This window comes from Salvia hispanica, chromosome 5 (assembly GCF_023119035.1).
Source record: "Salvia hispanica cultivar TCC Black 2014 chromosome 5, UniMelb_Shisp_WGS_1.0, whole genome shotgun sequence".
In the NCBI taxonomy this organism is placed as follows: Eukaryota; Viridiplantae; Streptophyta; class Magnoliopsida; order Lamiales; family Lamiaceae; genus Salvia; species Salvia hispanica.
Window position 1 is genome coordinate 12,998,565 of NC_062969.1, and position 13,971 is coordinate 13,012,535.

General features: G+C 35.8%; 2 protein-coding genes across 2 annotated transcripts; one reads left to right on the plus strand and one right to left on the minus strand.

The window, feature by feature from the left end:
* Nucleotides 1-1,658: 1,658 nt before the first annotated feature.
* Nucleotides 1,659-8,137, plus strand: LOC125189152 (ATP-dependent Clp protease adapter protein CLPS1, chloroplastic). Its single transcript, XM_048086398.1, has 3 exons — nt 1,659-1,800; nt 4,768-4,915; nt 7,685-8,137. Exons 1-3 carry the CDS (start codon nt 1,734-1,736, stop codon nt 7,944-7,946), a joined length of 477 nt encoding a protein of 158 aa, XP_047942355.1. The 5' UTR covers nt 1,659-1,733; the 3' UTR covers nt 7,947-8,137.
* Nucleotides 8,138-9,435: 1,298 nt separating this feature from the next.
* Nucleotides 9,436-10,321, minus strand: LOC125189454. The gene is made up of 3 exons (XM_048086729.1): nt 10,003-10,321; nt 9,515-9,890; nt 9,436-9,454 (listed from the first exon to the last, which is right to left on the minus strand). The coding sequence occupies exons 1-3, from the start codon at nt 10,319-10,321 to the stop codon at nt 9,436-9,438; spliced, it is 714 nt and encodes a 237-aa protein (XP_047942686.1).
* Between the last annotated feature and the right edge of the window lie 3,650 nt (nt 10,322-13,971).

Below are 13,971 nucleotides of genomic sequence, written 5' to 3' on the forward strand. Positions count from 1 at the left end.
GGAGGGAATACCTGACTTTGTTTCACCGATTATATATAAGAGATTTGTGACAGAGAATATGGTTTGTGAATCGTGAGTGTGTAATGAACTATTGAAGGCAACAAAATAGAAGAGGATGAGAAGGCTGATGTCGTTGTACGAAGTGGTAGACTGGTAAGAGCATCTCCAAGGAAGAAAGGTAAATTGAGAAGTATATTTCTCATTTACCTTCTTAAAAAGTAATGTACTCTAAGAGCATCTTCAAGGGGAGAAGGTATACAGGTATATCATCCATATACCTCTTCAAAAAGTGAAATATACCATTCCAAAAAGAAACTCCAAAGGAAAAAAAGTATATAGGAAGGCAAATGAATTTTTAAATATAAATTAATAATCCAAAATGTATTAAAAAAACATAAAGTGTGATACCTTCTCAAATACTTTCTCCATTGAAGAATGGTTTTTCATGAAAAGAAGGCAAATGTGGTAGTTATAAAATTTTACCTCTCCAATGATGAAGAGGTAAAGATACATCTTCAAAATAGAAAAAAGGTATAATACCTTCTCAAATACCTCTTCCTTTGGAGAATGATTTTTCATGAAAAAAGGTAAATATAGTAGTTATATTAGTTTATCTCTCCCCTTAGAGATGCTCTAATGAAAGAAGATAAACTAAAAAGGTAAATAAAAATAACTAACATTTTACTCTTTCTATCAAGAAGAGGTAAAGATATCTTCTCAAAATGAAAGAAGGTATAATACATTTCCATATACCCTTTTTATTGGAGCATGAATTCTTTTGAAGAAAAGGTAAATATGATAGTTATGTTCCTTTACCTTTCTATTTACCATTTTACTTGGAGATGCTCTAAGTGTCAATTAACGAGAGTGTATAAGAAAATGATGTGGAGAGTGATGTGGTGATGAATCATACTAGGCGTATGCGATGAGACTGAGAGACATCTGTTAAGGGCTTCGGAATCGATTGAAAATCTTTGTCGGATAATAAACTGGCGAAGAGATAACACAAAACTAGAATACAATTATTGTACTTACGTATTTGAAATGTGGATAAAATAGAAAATAAGTTTTTGAGGAGGATATATTAATCTATCTTTATCTGTTATTATCGAAACGATAGTTATAAACAAATGAATTCATATGGATACTTCAACATGACATGGAGATTCAATTTGGGCAAAATTTGCAAGTTACGATAAATTGGTTAAATAATTAAAGTATTTATATGTTTTTTTTTTAAAGTTGGTTAGAAAGGACTGATTGTGCTGTGTATTTATTGTCTATTGGCCCAAAACCGCTAAAAATACACATAAATAAAAGTAATAGTAGTATTTTTTAATTAAAAATAAAATAATTATTACTGACAATAATATTTGTAATTGACGATACTAGTTTGAAATTTATAAGAGAAAAAAATGGTTACCGTATTTATTAGTGAAAATAAGAGATCTCAAAAAAAATGAAATAAGCCAATCAAAATGAAAATCTGACGCTGGAGAAGAAGCACGACCTACATGAAAAAAGTTATAATTTTTTAAATTTCTTCAAAAAAATGTCAGCGGCAAAAAATCGTGGGGTGAACAGATATTGCGTGTTTGTTTCATTTTTTATTATTTATTTATATACTATTATATGAACCATCAGAATTAATCTTTGTTCATTAAATTGTATACAGCTGAAGAGAACAAAATACTCAGAGTGAGAGTGGGAGTGCGCGTGTGGCGGGAGACAAAATGGAGACTGTAATTACCTGCGGAAGAGTGGCTATTTCCCCTAATCAAGTCTTCCACCCAACATCCGGTGATTATTGCTTCCCCCCCCCTTTTCTTGTTCAGATTTCTTGAAATTATCATGTGTTTGTGCTTGTTCTTTGACTGTGATGGTTATTGGTACAGTTAAAACTCGTGTTTGGCTAATTGGCACAGCTTGTTTTCTAATTTCTGCTGTATCTTGTCACTGATGCTTGCCGTGAACTGCGATGTTAATTCATGTGGTAATACGATTATAAATTGGAAATTTCTGATAGTTGATCAACTGTTATAATCGATTAAATTTGGATTTCTATGGAATGGATGCCTGATATCACCGCTTTCTTGACATGTTTCTTGTGCGTAAGATGGAAATCAGAAGATTAGTGGGTTAAAGTTTTAGCATATTAGAATTAGAACTAGGGAGACTAGAAATTAAAGAGGCTGGAATTTTGAGATGGACTTCGCTTGCTTAAGTTTTCTGAGCAGGTAGGAGTTGCCTTATTGAAACTCTCATCAACGTTTTATTATCTCAATATTCAGGGGGAAAGAACTTGCAATATTGTATATTCTTTAGTCATGTAAATGAAAAATTGCAATGTATTTACCCCTCTAAGTATGTAACAGTTTAGGTGTGGATGTATAAAAACGTTCATCTGCTGCATATAAAAAACCTTGAAAGAGCTATGCACCTGATGCATGCAGGGGACTGGCACCCTTGAACTGTAAAAAAAATGATTTGTGTGGCTCTTCTGATATGAAGTTAACTTTAGCTTTGATGGGAAACCTTTGTCCTTGTTTTCTTTTATTCCAATAAGTTCCTGTCTAATTTTATTCGACCAGTTAAATATATTAATATACTCCGTGTTTCAATATTTCAGGGCAGCATCTATATATAACTTCTAGTTATATGGCATGACGTTCACTGGTTACCCTGTAATTCTTAACAATAGTGTTATGTAATAAATCAGACTCCTGTACCTAATGGGCTTATATTTGATGCTTCTTTAAATTTCTTTAAATTTTTTCTAAATAGAAACTGCAAAGGGAGGAGTTGACATTTGGAAATATCACAGAACAGTTCCTGGCCATAAAATAAAATTCTTAGGACATATTCCTATATGTATGAAGATTATGTAGTTACTTTTGCCTAGACTTAGTATACAGTTTAAATCTTCTAATAGTATGATATTAGTATGACACACACACTTATAGGTCTGAACTTAAAATACCTCTAGACATGGATACCTGTATACAACTAAGTGGAACAATGTTTTAAATATCTCCCATGGTGCTGCCATGGCGGTTGTCGGATTTATGATGGCAGCCGCCATGCCGCTAATCAGCCGTTTACTCACATTCACCCCATTAACCCACAGCCCGACTCATTTACCCAAAAAACCCCGATCAAGTTACCCAAAACCCATTACATCTACCAATTTAAAATAGGGTTTTTAGCTTAATTCAGCCTCATCCATATTTACCAGCCTCCAGGCCCTCCACAACCTCAAACTGTACCTCTATCTCTCTCTCAAACCCTACCTCCACCGCCCTAGCGCCATAAGCTGCCATATCAATTAATAACATTCAGTGGTGGCAATTCCTGTCAATTAGCATGCTGTGTATGTGGTTCACACTGCTTTAAAAGGTTATGAGTTCTGCATCCAGGTTTATTGAGTTGAAGTTCCTAACACAAAGTTTATGAACTTCTAAGTGGTAAACAAATGACGATGTTGAGTAATTCAACTATTCCAAACTATTAATTTTCCGTGCTCTGATACATTTCTAAGATTTTTGTGTTTCTATGAAGCTTTTATGTGCTCTTAAATGTATGCGTTTAGTCATCAGGTCACATGCCACTGTTCAGCCACTTGTTGTATCAACAACTTTAGAATAGAATGACACGAGTTTCATGATTTCATTAGAAACTGCAATAATTAGTGAAAAAAAGTACCAGATCTTCATTAGTTTCGAAGATGCCTCTTGTGGATGGTACTATTTCTCGTATCCTATGTTATGTCACTTATGTGACCAACTTGCAGAATACAGTGATGATTTAAGGATCTCCGTCCACTACCATTTCTGTCAATTAGATTTTTGATGAATTGATAAAGAAACCAGTTTTTCATTTGGGGGATAGGTTTCAACTAAACCCTACCTTTTACAGTCCAGTAAAGCACATGATATAGCTCATATTCTAATACTTAGTTTCTCTCCCATAACGTTTCCCAAGTGGACTGAAAAACAAAGATCTACTTTCAGTGTTTTGTAATATATCTGTAGAAATCAGGCTCGTTGGCTTCATGCTGCAAATTTATGATGCCTTGCTGTTTAAGCAGTAAGCACATAAAATAGATTTATAATTTCCTCACCCAGTGCATGAGTAAGGGTCAACAACTCAACTGTGTAGATTTTGTCTCAGTCTTTGAAATAGGAGGGTTCCGCAGTGGGTTGGCGTGACGATGTTGAATGCTAGAGTCATAAACTGAACAAACAAAAGAAGAAATCAGTAGATAACAAAAACCAAGTTTTTGAATAAATAATCTGACGCGAACATGGACACAATGATATTTCTGATGACTTTGTGATCAACCACAGCGAGAGACCACTTGGTGTTGTTCAGTCCCACGTTACCTTATAGGCTGACAAGAGACACTTCAAGTCCTCTCTTAATCCACCAACCACCTCAAGGACACCCTAATAGATAATGAATGACCTCTTGAGCTGAAAAGATTTGTTTTTGGATTCGGAAACTTTTAACAGCTTTTGCCATAGGCCCTGAGGATTCCTGTACTGTTCTTATTTAACATAATTCAGTTCTGTTGAGTCAATCACCTTTATTCATATCTACATAAATATGTAATAATAGATAGCTTAAGTGTGGTGACCTTTAGCACCACTTATGCGGTATTGACTTTTAATTATTTATTGTTGTACTGTGAAGCATCTCCAGTTCACGCTGGAGTTAGTTGATATGTTTTACATTGGGATTGAAACACATATAATGTGATGCATGCAGGGGATAGATACCAACTCCACAAACAGTTGGCAAACAGAAGCACACTGACATCGATGCTGATTGCTGGTGTGGGGAAAGGTGGTGGGGTTTTGGACAAACCGGTAATAGAAAAAACAACTCCAGGAAGAGAATCTGAGTTTGATTTGAGGTATGGATACTGACATTAACCAGGTATTCTGTTCTTTCTCTTGGAATAGCTAGGGAGTGTTAAGCTTGATTAAAGACTCAGTTAATGTAAGAGTCAATGTAAGGCCTATCTGGTTTTTCTTTCAACTATATCAGTAACTAGGTTTGTTTTATCTTGAGCTGAATCATTTAGAGTTCGTTCTTGAAAATCCATCCTCTGATTATCTGTATTCGATTTCTCTCTTCAGTTCACTGTTATAATGATTTAGTTTACCCAGTGAATCTTCTCTGAGCTCTACTTAAAACTCTAAGTTGTCTTCAATCTTCATCTGTTGTCTAATGGCCAGTTCATCTTCCTTCCCCTTCAAATGTTATCAGATCTTTTGCTTCCTAATATTTGATATCATCATAAAAGGATAGAGCTAAAACTTAGTATGAGCAAGCTGTAATGTTGGACTTAGAGGAAATGGAGCAGTGACCTACCTGCCCCAAAAATTATACGACCTTATAAAGTAAAGATGCATGATAAATCTTGAGAAGAGTGGTGCTCATTTCCTTGTTGATGTAGTACTCCACAAAGTATAAAAACACCAGAAAATTGTATCTTTAGACCACATTAGAGGATGAAACTATTCAACATCTTCAATATAAGGTACTGCATACAGTGTACTGTTTGAACAATTTCATGTGTTACATTGAGAATTTCTTATTTGCATTATATACTGACTGATGTTCTCTTTCAATAATTATTGTGTCTAATAACTTGCTAAATAGGAAGTTTACATGCCTTGTTCAGTACTTTGTATATTAATTCAAATGGCAGGACTCATTTAAGGATTCAATCACCCCGTCTTTCCATTTCCATTTCCATTATAGACTTCTTATAGGATTTCATATTGGCTTCTGGCAATGAGAAATGAAGACCCAGAATAAAATATATTGTACTTCTCTCTGAGGAAATACTATTGAGGAATTAGCCTTTTGACTAGTACATTTATGACAAAAACAGAGTAATAGAAAAACATATAATTAATTAAAGTAGGGCTGTCAAAATGGATATCGGACATTGGATACCCAATATCCGAACCTGAAAAATTGGGTAATTGGATACTCAATACCCGAAAAATCGGATATCGGGATCGGGATTGGGTATTAGATTTTAGGATTTTCGGGTATTACCCGATTTCCCGAACTTGAATTTTATAAATTATTATTTTTAAATTTTATAAATTATTTATTTATTTAAATATTTTAAATGTCTAATTCTAAATTGGCACTTACACAGTAACAATTACGGTACTCCAATTCTAATTTCCAAATACCAAACCATGCGCCTTCTGCTTCCTCTAAACTTCTCAGCTCTCCCTCTCCCTCTCCCTCTTGGCCTCTCTCCGCCGCTGCCCACCGCAGCTGCTGCCGTCTCTCCCTCTCGGCCATACCATCTGCCTTCTCCCAGTTTCCTCCCTCACAACCCTCTTAAGCCCAAGCAGTGGCTGCCCCGCCCACCGCCGCCGCCCTCTCTACCTCTACCGCCTACCACCACGCCCTCTCTATAAAAAAGGATTTTTTTTTTTTTAAATCGGGACTGGATACCCGAGTCGAGTATCCGGGTACCCGATTAGATTTTTGGATCGGGTATCGGGTAGTTGTTTTTGGGAATTTCGGGTTCAGGTACCCGAAATTTTCGGATCGGGTACCCGCGGATATCCAATTTGACAGGCCTAAATTAAAGGTTTGTGGCTCCTAGTTGGGTCACCCTTATCCTATAAACTAGTCCTTGAAAGGTGCTTGTTATAGAAGAAAACCACAGATACCTTTTCAAACCCTGGGTCTTAACTAATTTATAATAAATGTATTAGATGCCTCATGGATTATCCTACTTGTCTTTTTTGATTGCAAACCTTTAAAGTCCACCGCATAATATAGAGAGATGCGAGTTGGATAAATTTCTTTAGTTGATTTTTTATGTTACTTTTAGGTGCCTTTGTGTAATTCAGTTGCTACTCTTCTATTCCAGATTCTAGTGCTTTGTCATCTAGTCTGTTACTTTCTTATGCATATGCTCATGTCTAGTATCCATGCAGTGAAATTATATATTAAGAACTTTTAGTTTTCTCTCGTGCATTGATCATCATTCCTGTACATACAATAACTAATCAACCGAAGGGATTACAACTTTAAAGTTTAGAACCGCAAATAAATTGAAGAACAAGTCATCCTCTGCTGTGATGTATGTATGTCAATGTTTAACTCACTATACTCAATGAATACATCCCTTGTTCTTGGAAGTTTGATTGTATGTTCATGTTGTTATTACTTTGTTGTCTCGTGCATATGCAATTACATCGTGCAATTCAAAATTTTGGTATTGCGGACGTAACATATATTTCCAAGCAGCTTAATTGGAGCTGGGTACGAAAACTGCAGGATTATTGTTAAACCTTTTATTCTTAACAGTTGCCTTGTGTTTTTGTCTCTCAATGTTGCTGCGTTTTGGTCTTTTAGTTCTATTATTGTAAGCATAAAGCTATATCAATATATGCTTTCTGACAATATATGAATAAGAATCAACAATTGGAGTTATAGATAATTGAGATTTTTCTGCGTTAGATTGATTTATCCACCTGTTAGTTTGCACGATCTTCTTCCCCTGTTTTTTCCTTGCTTCTGAATTTTATGCCTCGCCACTTTGTTGGGTTTGTTTTGTTTGAAGCTGTGACGTGAATGATAATAATGTGAGCGATTATGCTGTGCAAGTATTAATGAAGCCATTCTTTTGTTTTTTCTCCAGGAAGTCGAGGAAAATGTCCCCACCTTATCGGGTGATGCTGCACAACGACAACTACAATAAGAGGGAGTATGTTGTGCAAGTATTGATGAAGGTTATACCTGGGATGACTCTTGACAATGCAGTGAACATTATGCAAGAAGCACATATCAACGAGCTAGCTGTCGTAATAATATGCGCTCAAGCTGATGCAGAAGAGCACTGCATGCAGCTTCGAGGCAATGGCCTTTTGAGCTCGATTGAGCCTGCGAGTGGTAGTTGTTGAGAAAATGCAATGAGGGTATCAATTATAAGCAGCAACATCACTTGTACCAGACACACACTGCATATATGTATATATCAAGAGTTGGAAGTTCAATTACACTTCTATCTTTGATCACTGTATTACAGATGAAGGGTATGCAGATTGCAGACAATACATTTAGCTATTAATAGCATGTCGATTATCTACTATAACCTGCATTGTTTTTGTTGTGAGATTGCTATTGATCTTTGTTTTTGATTTTGTGCCACCTAAATTCTACTACTACCTTCGATATCGTAATGAAAGTGTAAGACCAAATAGTACATTAATCTCTCATAGCTTAGAATTGTATCCAAACTATGAATAGCTTAGTGTTAGGAGTGCATTCATCTCTCGTAGCCCAACAATTTTTCATTAAAACTCGTGTCATCTACAAATAAAACTATTTTTTTTTTGGACTGAGGGAGCAGAAAACTTCATGCCTCAACCAATTAAAAGGAGTGTGTTGAAGATACGCACTTGCTCCAAGTCCTAGTGATAATTAGTAAATTCACTTTCTAACCAATTATGTGTTGAAGATACGCACTTGCCCCAAGTCCTTGTGATAATTAGTAAATTCACTTTCTAAAGACAAGGTGAGTGTTATTTTGCTAACTTAATACTTATTAACAACAACTAAATAATACTCCTATCCATCCACAAAAAATAGAGTAATTGGTGTATGACACGGGTTTTAAAAAAGTAAGTGAGAAGTGGTATTAGTGGAATGACGTGTAGAGTTATTAGGTCATCCACATCCCTGTCTTTTATCCGTTTCTTAACCGTCTCATCACTTCACTATTCATGGGCCCCACTGTACTTTTAAGCTCATCTCTTAACTAAGAGACAGCACCTGCATCCCTCTATCTCTTAACCATTTCATCCCTTAACTATTCATTCAATTTCATTTTTTATTTTTATTTCCAACAAATTCAATTAATAAAAACACACTTCATTAAATAAAATAAAATTACAATTTAAATACTAAAAAAATAAAAAAGACATAATTTAAAAAACTAGAAATTACAAATTGCACACTTAAATTCAAATAAAAAAAAATGGAGGCAAAGAAGCAGAAGAAGGAGTTCTCTAGTGACGATCATCTAACGGTTGCCAAATTTTGCACAAATGTGCTCCATTAGATCCTCCTGGAGTTGGGCGTGGGCGGTAGAATCACGTGTCTTCGCCCGAATAGACAACTGTTCTTGCAAAGACGGATGCACTCCCCTTCGAGGCGGACTACTTGTGGTTGAGCTTCCCGGGTTTCAGGGTCGAACCAATTTCCCGCCTCAGGTCCTTCGTCGGCGACAATCATGTTGTGCAAGATTATGCATGTATACATGATGTCGACCATATTCTCTATAAACCACTGTCGAGCCGGAGTTTTGATAATGTTGAATCGAGCTTGGAGAACCCCGAACGCTCTCTCCACATCCTTGCGAGCAGCCTCTTGCTTCTGCGCAAAAAGAGACTATTTTTCGTTCGCATGCCTGTTGAACGTCTTCACGAAGGTTGGCAACTTCGGATAGATGCCGTCGGCAAGATAGTACCCCATTTTATACTGGCGATTGTTAGCGATGAAGTTGATGGCCGACGCTTTACCATTCAGAACTTCGCTAAAGAGGTCGGAATTGTTGAGCACGTTGACGACGTTGTTCGAGCCGGGGACCCCGAAATATGCATGCCAAATCCATAGCCAGTAGTCGGCGACGGCCTCGAGTATAACGGTGGAGTGGGTGTCTTTGTGGCCGCTCGTGTATGACCCCCTCAACGCCACAGGGCAATTCTTCCATTGCCAATGCATGCAATCGACACTCCCGAGCATCCCGGGCAATCCGTGCAGTTGTTCGTGAAGTTGGAGCAGAAACTGACAATCTGCGGTGGTTGGCTTCTTCAGAAAATCGTCGGTGAAGGCTGCTCGGACGCCTTTGCAGAAGTTCAACAAACAAAGTCTCCCAATGGATTCTCCGACGTGCAGGTATTCGTCGAACGAATCCGCCGTTTGTCCAAGTAGCAAGCTGACGGATCGCTACAGTACATTTCTGGAGCGTCGTGTGGCTAGGACGGCCAACATCGTCGAACCCTTCTCTGAAGTACTCTTCCTGTCCCGTCAATGTATTCGTGATATGCAAAAATAGCGCGCGTGACATACGGAAAAGGCGACAGAAGTAGATATCTCCCCATACCGGGTTCCGACTGAAGTAATCATGTTCCAACCTTGCGGCGGCTTTCTCCCGGTTACGATGGATATAAGTCCGGGGTCGCCTTTGAGGAGGCGCGGCGGCTTCCTCCTTCATACGTTGATCTTCTTCTAGCGATTCTTTCATTATTCGACGCATTTGCTCAAATGGATCCATAATGGATTAAATTTGGGAGAAGAAAAAAATAAAGGAATGATTTTATAGAAGTGATTGGAGAGGAAAGAAAGAAAGATAAGAGAATAATAGATGTGTGTTTGTGTGTAAAATGGAGAATGAGAAGAGTATTTATAGAATAAAACAAAATAAATTTTTTTAAAATATGACCGTTGAACGGTCATATTACCGTTTTTTTTTTAAAAAAAATTTGAAAAATTGATTTTTTTTAAAAAAATGAATTATGACGTCATTATTACGACGCTCACTTGCGTGCATGCGAGTGGGCGTCACGCAGCGCGCCAGCGTGCGCCACGTGGCGCCGCACGCGTGTCTCGCCAGCTCGAGGCCGGCCTCTTCGGGACGCGTCGCGCATCGAGACGGCTCGTCTCTTCGGGGCAAGATGCATGCCGTATCGCCGGCTCGATGCTGTCTCGTCTCGTCGAGACGAGCTAGGGACCGCATCGAGACGCGATGCGGATGCCCTTATTTGTTGAAAACTTTCCATAAATGATTGTGCTCTATTTTTTGTGGATGACCAAAAATGGTAAATGTGCTCTATTTTTTGTGGACGGAGGGAGTAGCCATTAGATATTCAAATTAAGGGCCTAGATCATCAACCCCGAAATGTCAATACGGTCAACAAAAAACGTCAATAAGGATATTAAGGTCAATTTATAACAAATTAGTTGTAACTAACTTTTGGAACATATCCCCTAACTTTAAAAGCATATAACTTTCTCGATTTAAGTTATTTTTTCGCACAACATATATATCAAATTAAAGATAATTTCATAAGGATTCTAACGAGATCTCACTTGCATATGTTCCGATGTCAAAATTTGAAAAAAAATTCAAAATTTTTTATTTTTTTCGTACAACAACAAATGTCAACATAGTATATAAAATATGTCAATATAATACAGGTAGAATATCAATACAAATGTATTAACATTCTCAAAGCATTGTGTTGACATTCTCAAATTATTGTGTTGATATTTTTGAAACACTATATTGACATTTTCATTCAAAACCCCTAATTTGATAGTTTTTTTGTTCAATTTAATTAATAAAAACGAAAATTACACGTGGCAAATTTTAGACTACAAGATTTCTAAACTTCTATGATCTTAAATTCATTGTAGTTAGCAATTATATAATTAGTTAGCGATTGATCACTTCCCCTAAAGACAATCTTGTCATACCTTCTAACGAATCAAGAAATATATATATCGCCTTACAAATGAAACAAGGAGATTGAAGGAATATGAATATGAAACTACGTCAAAGAATATGAAATAACCACATACATTAAGAGAAAACAGAGAATGTAACACCGTGGAGTGGTATGGGCAACCCTCACAATCCTATTTATAAATTAAAAAATAGTAAAATAAACGCCATAAAAAAAATAGTACTTCCCCCATGAAAATTTGTCACTTATTTCCATTTTCATCCGTTCCTAAAAAATTTTCACCTTTCACTTTTTCCATTTTTGATAGTGGATCTCATATTCCACCAACTCATTCCCACTCATATTTTATTATAAAACTAATATATCCTTATAAAATTATCTTTAATTTGATATATGTTATATGAATTTAAAGTTTTGAGATTTCTTTTAAAAGTTAGTTATAACTAACTTGACATTAATACCCCTATTGATTTTTATTGGAATTAATCCTATAGCCTTATTGACGTTTTTTTTTTATCGTATTGACATTTTGTGGTTAATGATCTAGGCCTTTAGTTTGAATATCTAATGGCTATTATTGAGTTGTAGTAAGAAATTAAGCATTGAGTTAGCAATATAACACTCCCTATATATATACGATCAACAAAAAACGTTAATAGGATTAATTCCAATAAAAATCAATAGGGGTATTAATGTCAAGTTAGTTATAACTAACTTTTAAAAGAAATCCCAAAACTTTAAATTCATATAACATATATCAAATTAAAGATAATTTTATAAGGATTCCAACGATATACTACATGCATATGTTCCGACGTCAAAATTTGAAAAAAAATATCTAGAATTTTCGTATTTTTCGTACATAGGCTAATGTAAATACAGATAAGATAATATGTCAATATAAAGCATATACAATGTCAATCCTAAATTTGTGTTGACATTCTCAAAGCATTGTGTTGATATTTTCGAAACACTATATTGACATTTTCATCCCAAACCCTAATTTGACATTTTTTTTAATTTTTTTCGATTTAATTAATAAAAACGAAAATTACACGTGGCAAAATATAGACCACACGTTTTTTAAAATCATGTGACCTTAAATTAGTTGTAGTTAGCAATTAAATGATGAGTTAACAATTGATCACTCCCCTATATATATATATATATAAGTGGGACTCACATGCCATTAACTTTTTCAATCAACTTATTACTACTACATTTCTTAAAACTCGTGCTAAGTTAAATGGTGACAAATTATGGAGGACGGATGGAGTAATTGCAATTGAGAGAGATGGAGAAGTCAAAGTCAAATTGCATCAAAAAGTCATATCTTGGATTCAAATTGTTATCTTTGTTGTGTTCCAATTTTTCTAAACTTATGGTCATGGTTAATTTTCGTTGTAAACTCTCGGTGTTCAATTTTATCCTCTCTCGTAATTTACTCTATTTTCCCCTCTTTTATTTTATTCAATGTCTTGCACTACTCTCTTCACTTTAACATTTAACACATCAATTGCTTATATCTCGTATCGAAAAGAAAATACTCCAACTACCTTAGAAATGAAGGAAGTATTAAACAAATCCATTAACTATAAATACAAGTACCAACCAATTAATCTTCTTAAGAACAAAATCCATGGAAAACGGGGAATATAATCCAAGGAAATAAGTCTAATACTAACAACCATGACTATAAATGAACTTATTAGAGAAAACACGTATGAGCTTATTAGAAAAGACTATTGGTCTTCTTATTGAAAATACTAGATGACGTCTGCAAAGAGTGGAAACTGTAGCAGCACTAACCATGCAACGAGCTGACAAGCGTAGGCCATGAGAAGCACCACATACCACGCTCGTCTCTTTGCAGCACCAGATAGAGTGTAGCACTAAATGCAACCAACATAAATGTAATAAACACGAAGAGGCTAAGAAGGCCCATGCTTAACCTCATGGGTTAAACATAGAAAAAAATCATCTTGTGCATAACGTGAAGTCAGGATGGAGAGGAACATGAGCAAAGAAGTTACATGAAGCGGGGATAAAACCCATCTCCTGTATATCAAGAGTCCATGCTTTGACAAGGCTGTCTGTTCTTCTCCACACCTTGTACAACTCACTCTCCTCTTCCTCCAGCACCACGATTTCACGATGAACCCCATCACATCCCAGTTCTCCAGAAGGCAAATCATTTGCTCTTTCCAGATTTTGAATATGTTTATTATTTTATCATATCCCTTACTCCTCGGCTTTACTGTCACAACCTTTTTTATTCTCTTAGATCTTAGATTTTGTGTATCGATGCGCTAGTTTGTAATTATTTAATTTATTAACTTATACTCCGATATAATTACATTTTGAACTATGCGACACAGTTCTTGCAATAGATGCCGAAACGAGTCGAAAACATTATATGTTAAAATGACTTGAAATTCACACGGTGATTGCAAATCGA

Coding starts and splice junctions, on each gene's coding strand:
- LOC125189454 (XM_048086729.1), bottom strand. CDS start 10,321: ATGGATCCATTTGAGCAAATGCGTCGAATAATGAAAGAATCGCTAGAA. Junction 9,891..10,002: donor CCACACGACGCTCCAGAAAT/GTACTGTAGCGA, acceptor ACTTCTGCAAAG/GCGTCCGAGCAGCCTTCACC.
- LOC125189152 (XM_048086398.1), top strand. CDS start 1,734: ATGGAGACTGTAATTACCTGCGGAAGAGTGGCTATTTCCCCTAATCAA. Junction 1,801..4,767: donor AGTCTTCCACCCAACATCCG/GTGATTATTGCT, acceptor TGATGCATGCAG/GGGATAGATACCAACTCCAC. Junction 4,916..7,684: donor GAATCTGAGTTTGATTTGAG/GTATGGATACTG, acceptor TTTTTTCTCCAG/GAAGTCGAGGAAAATGTCCC.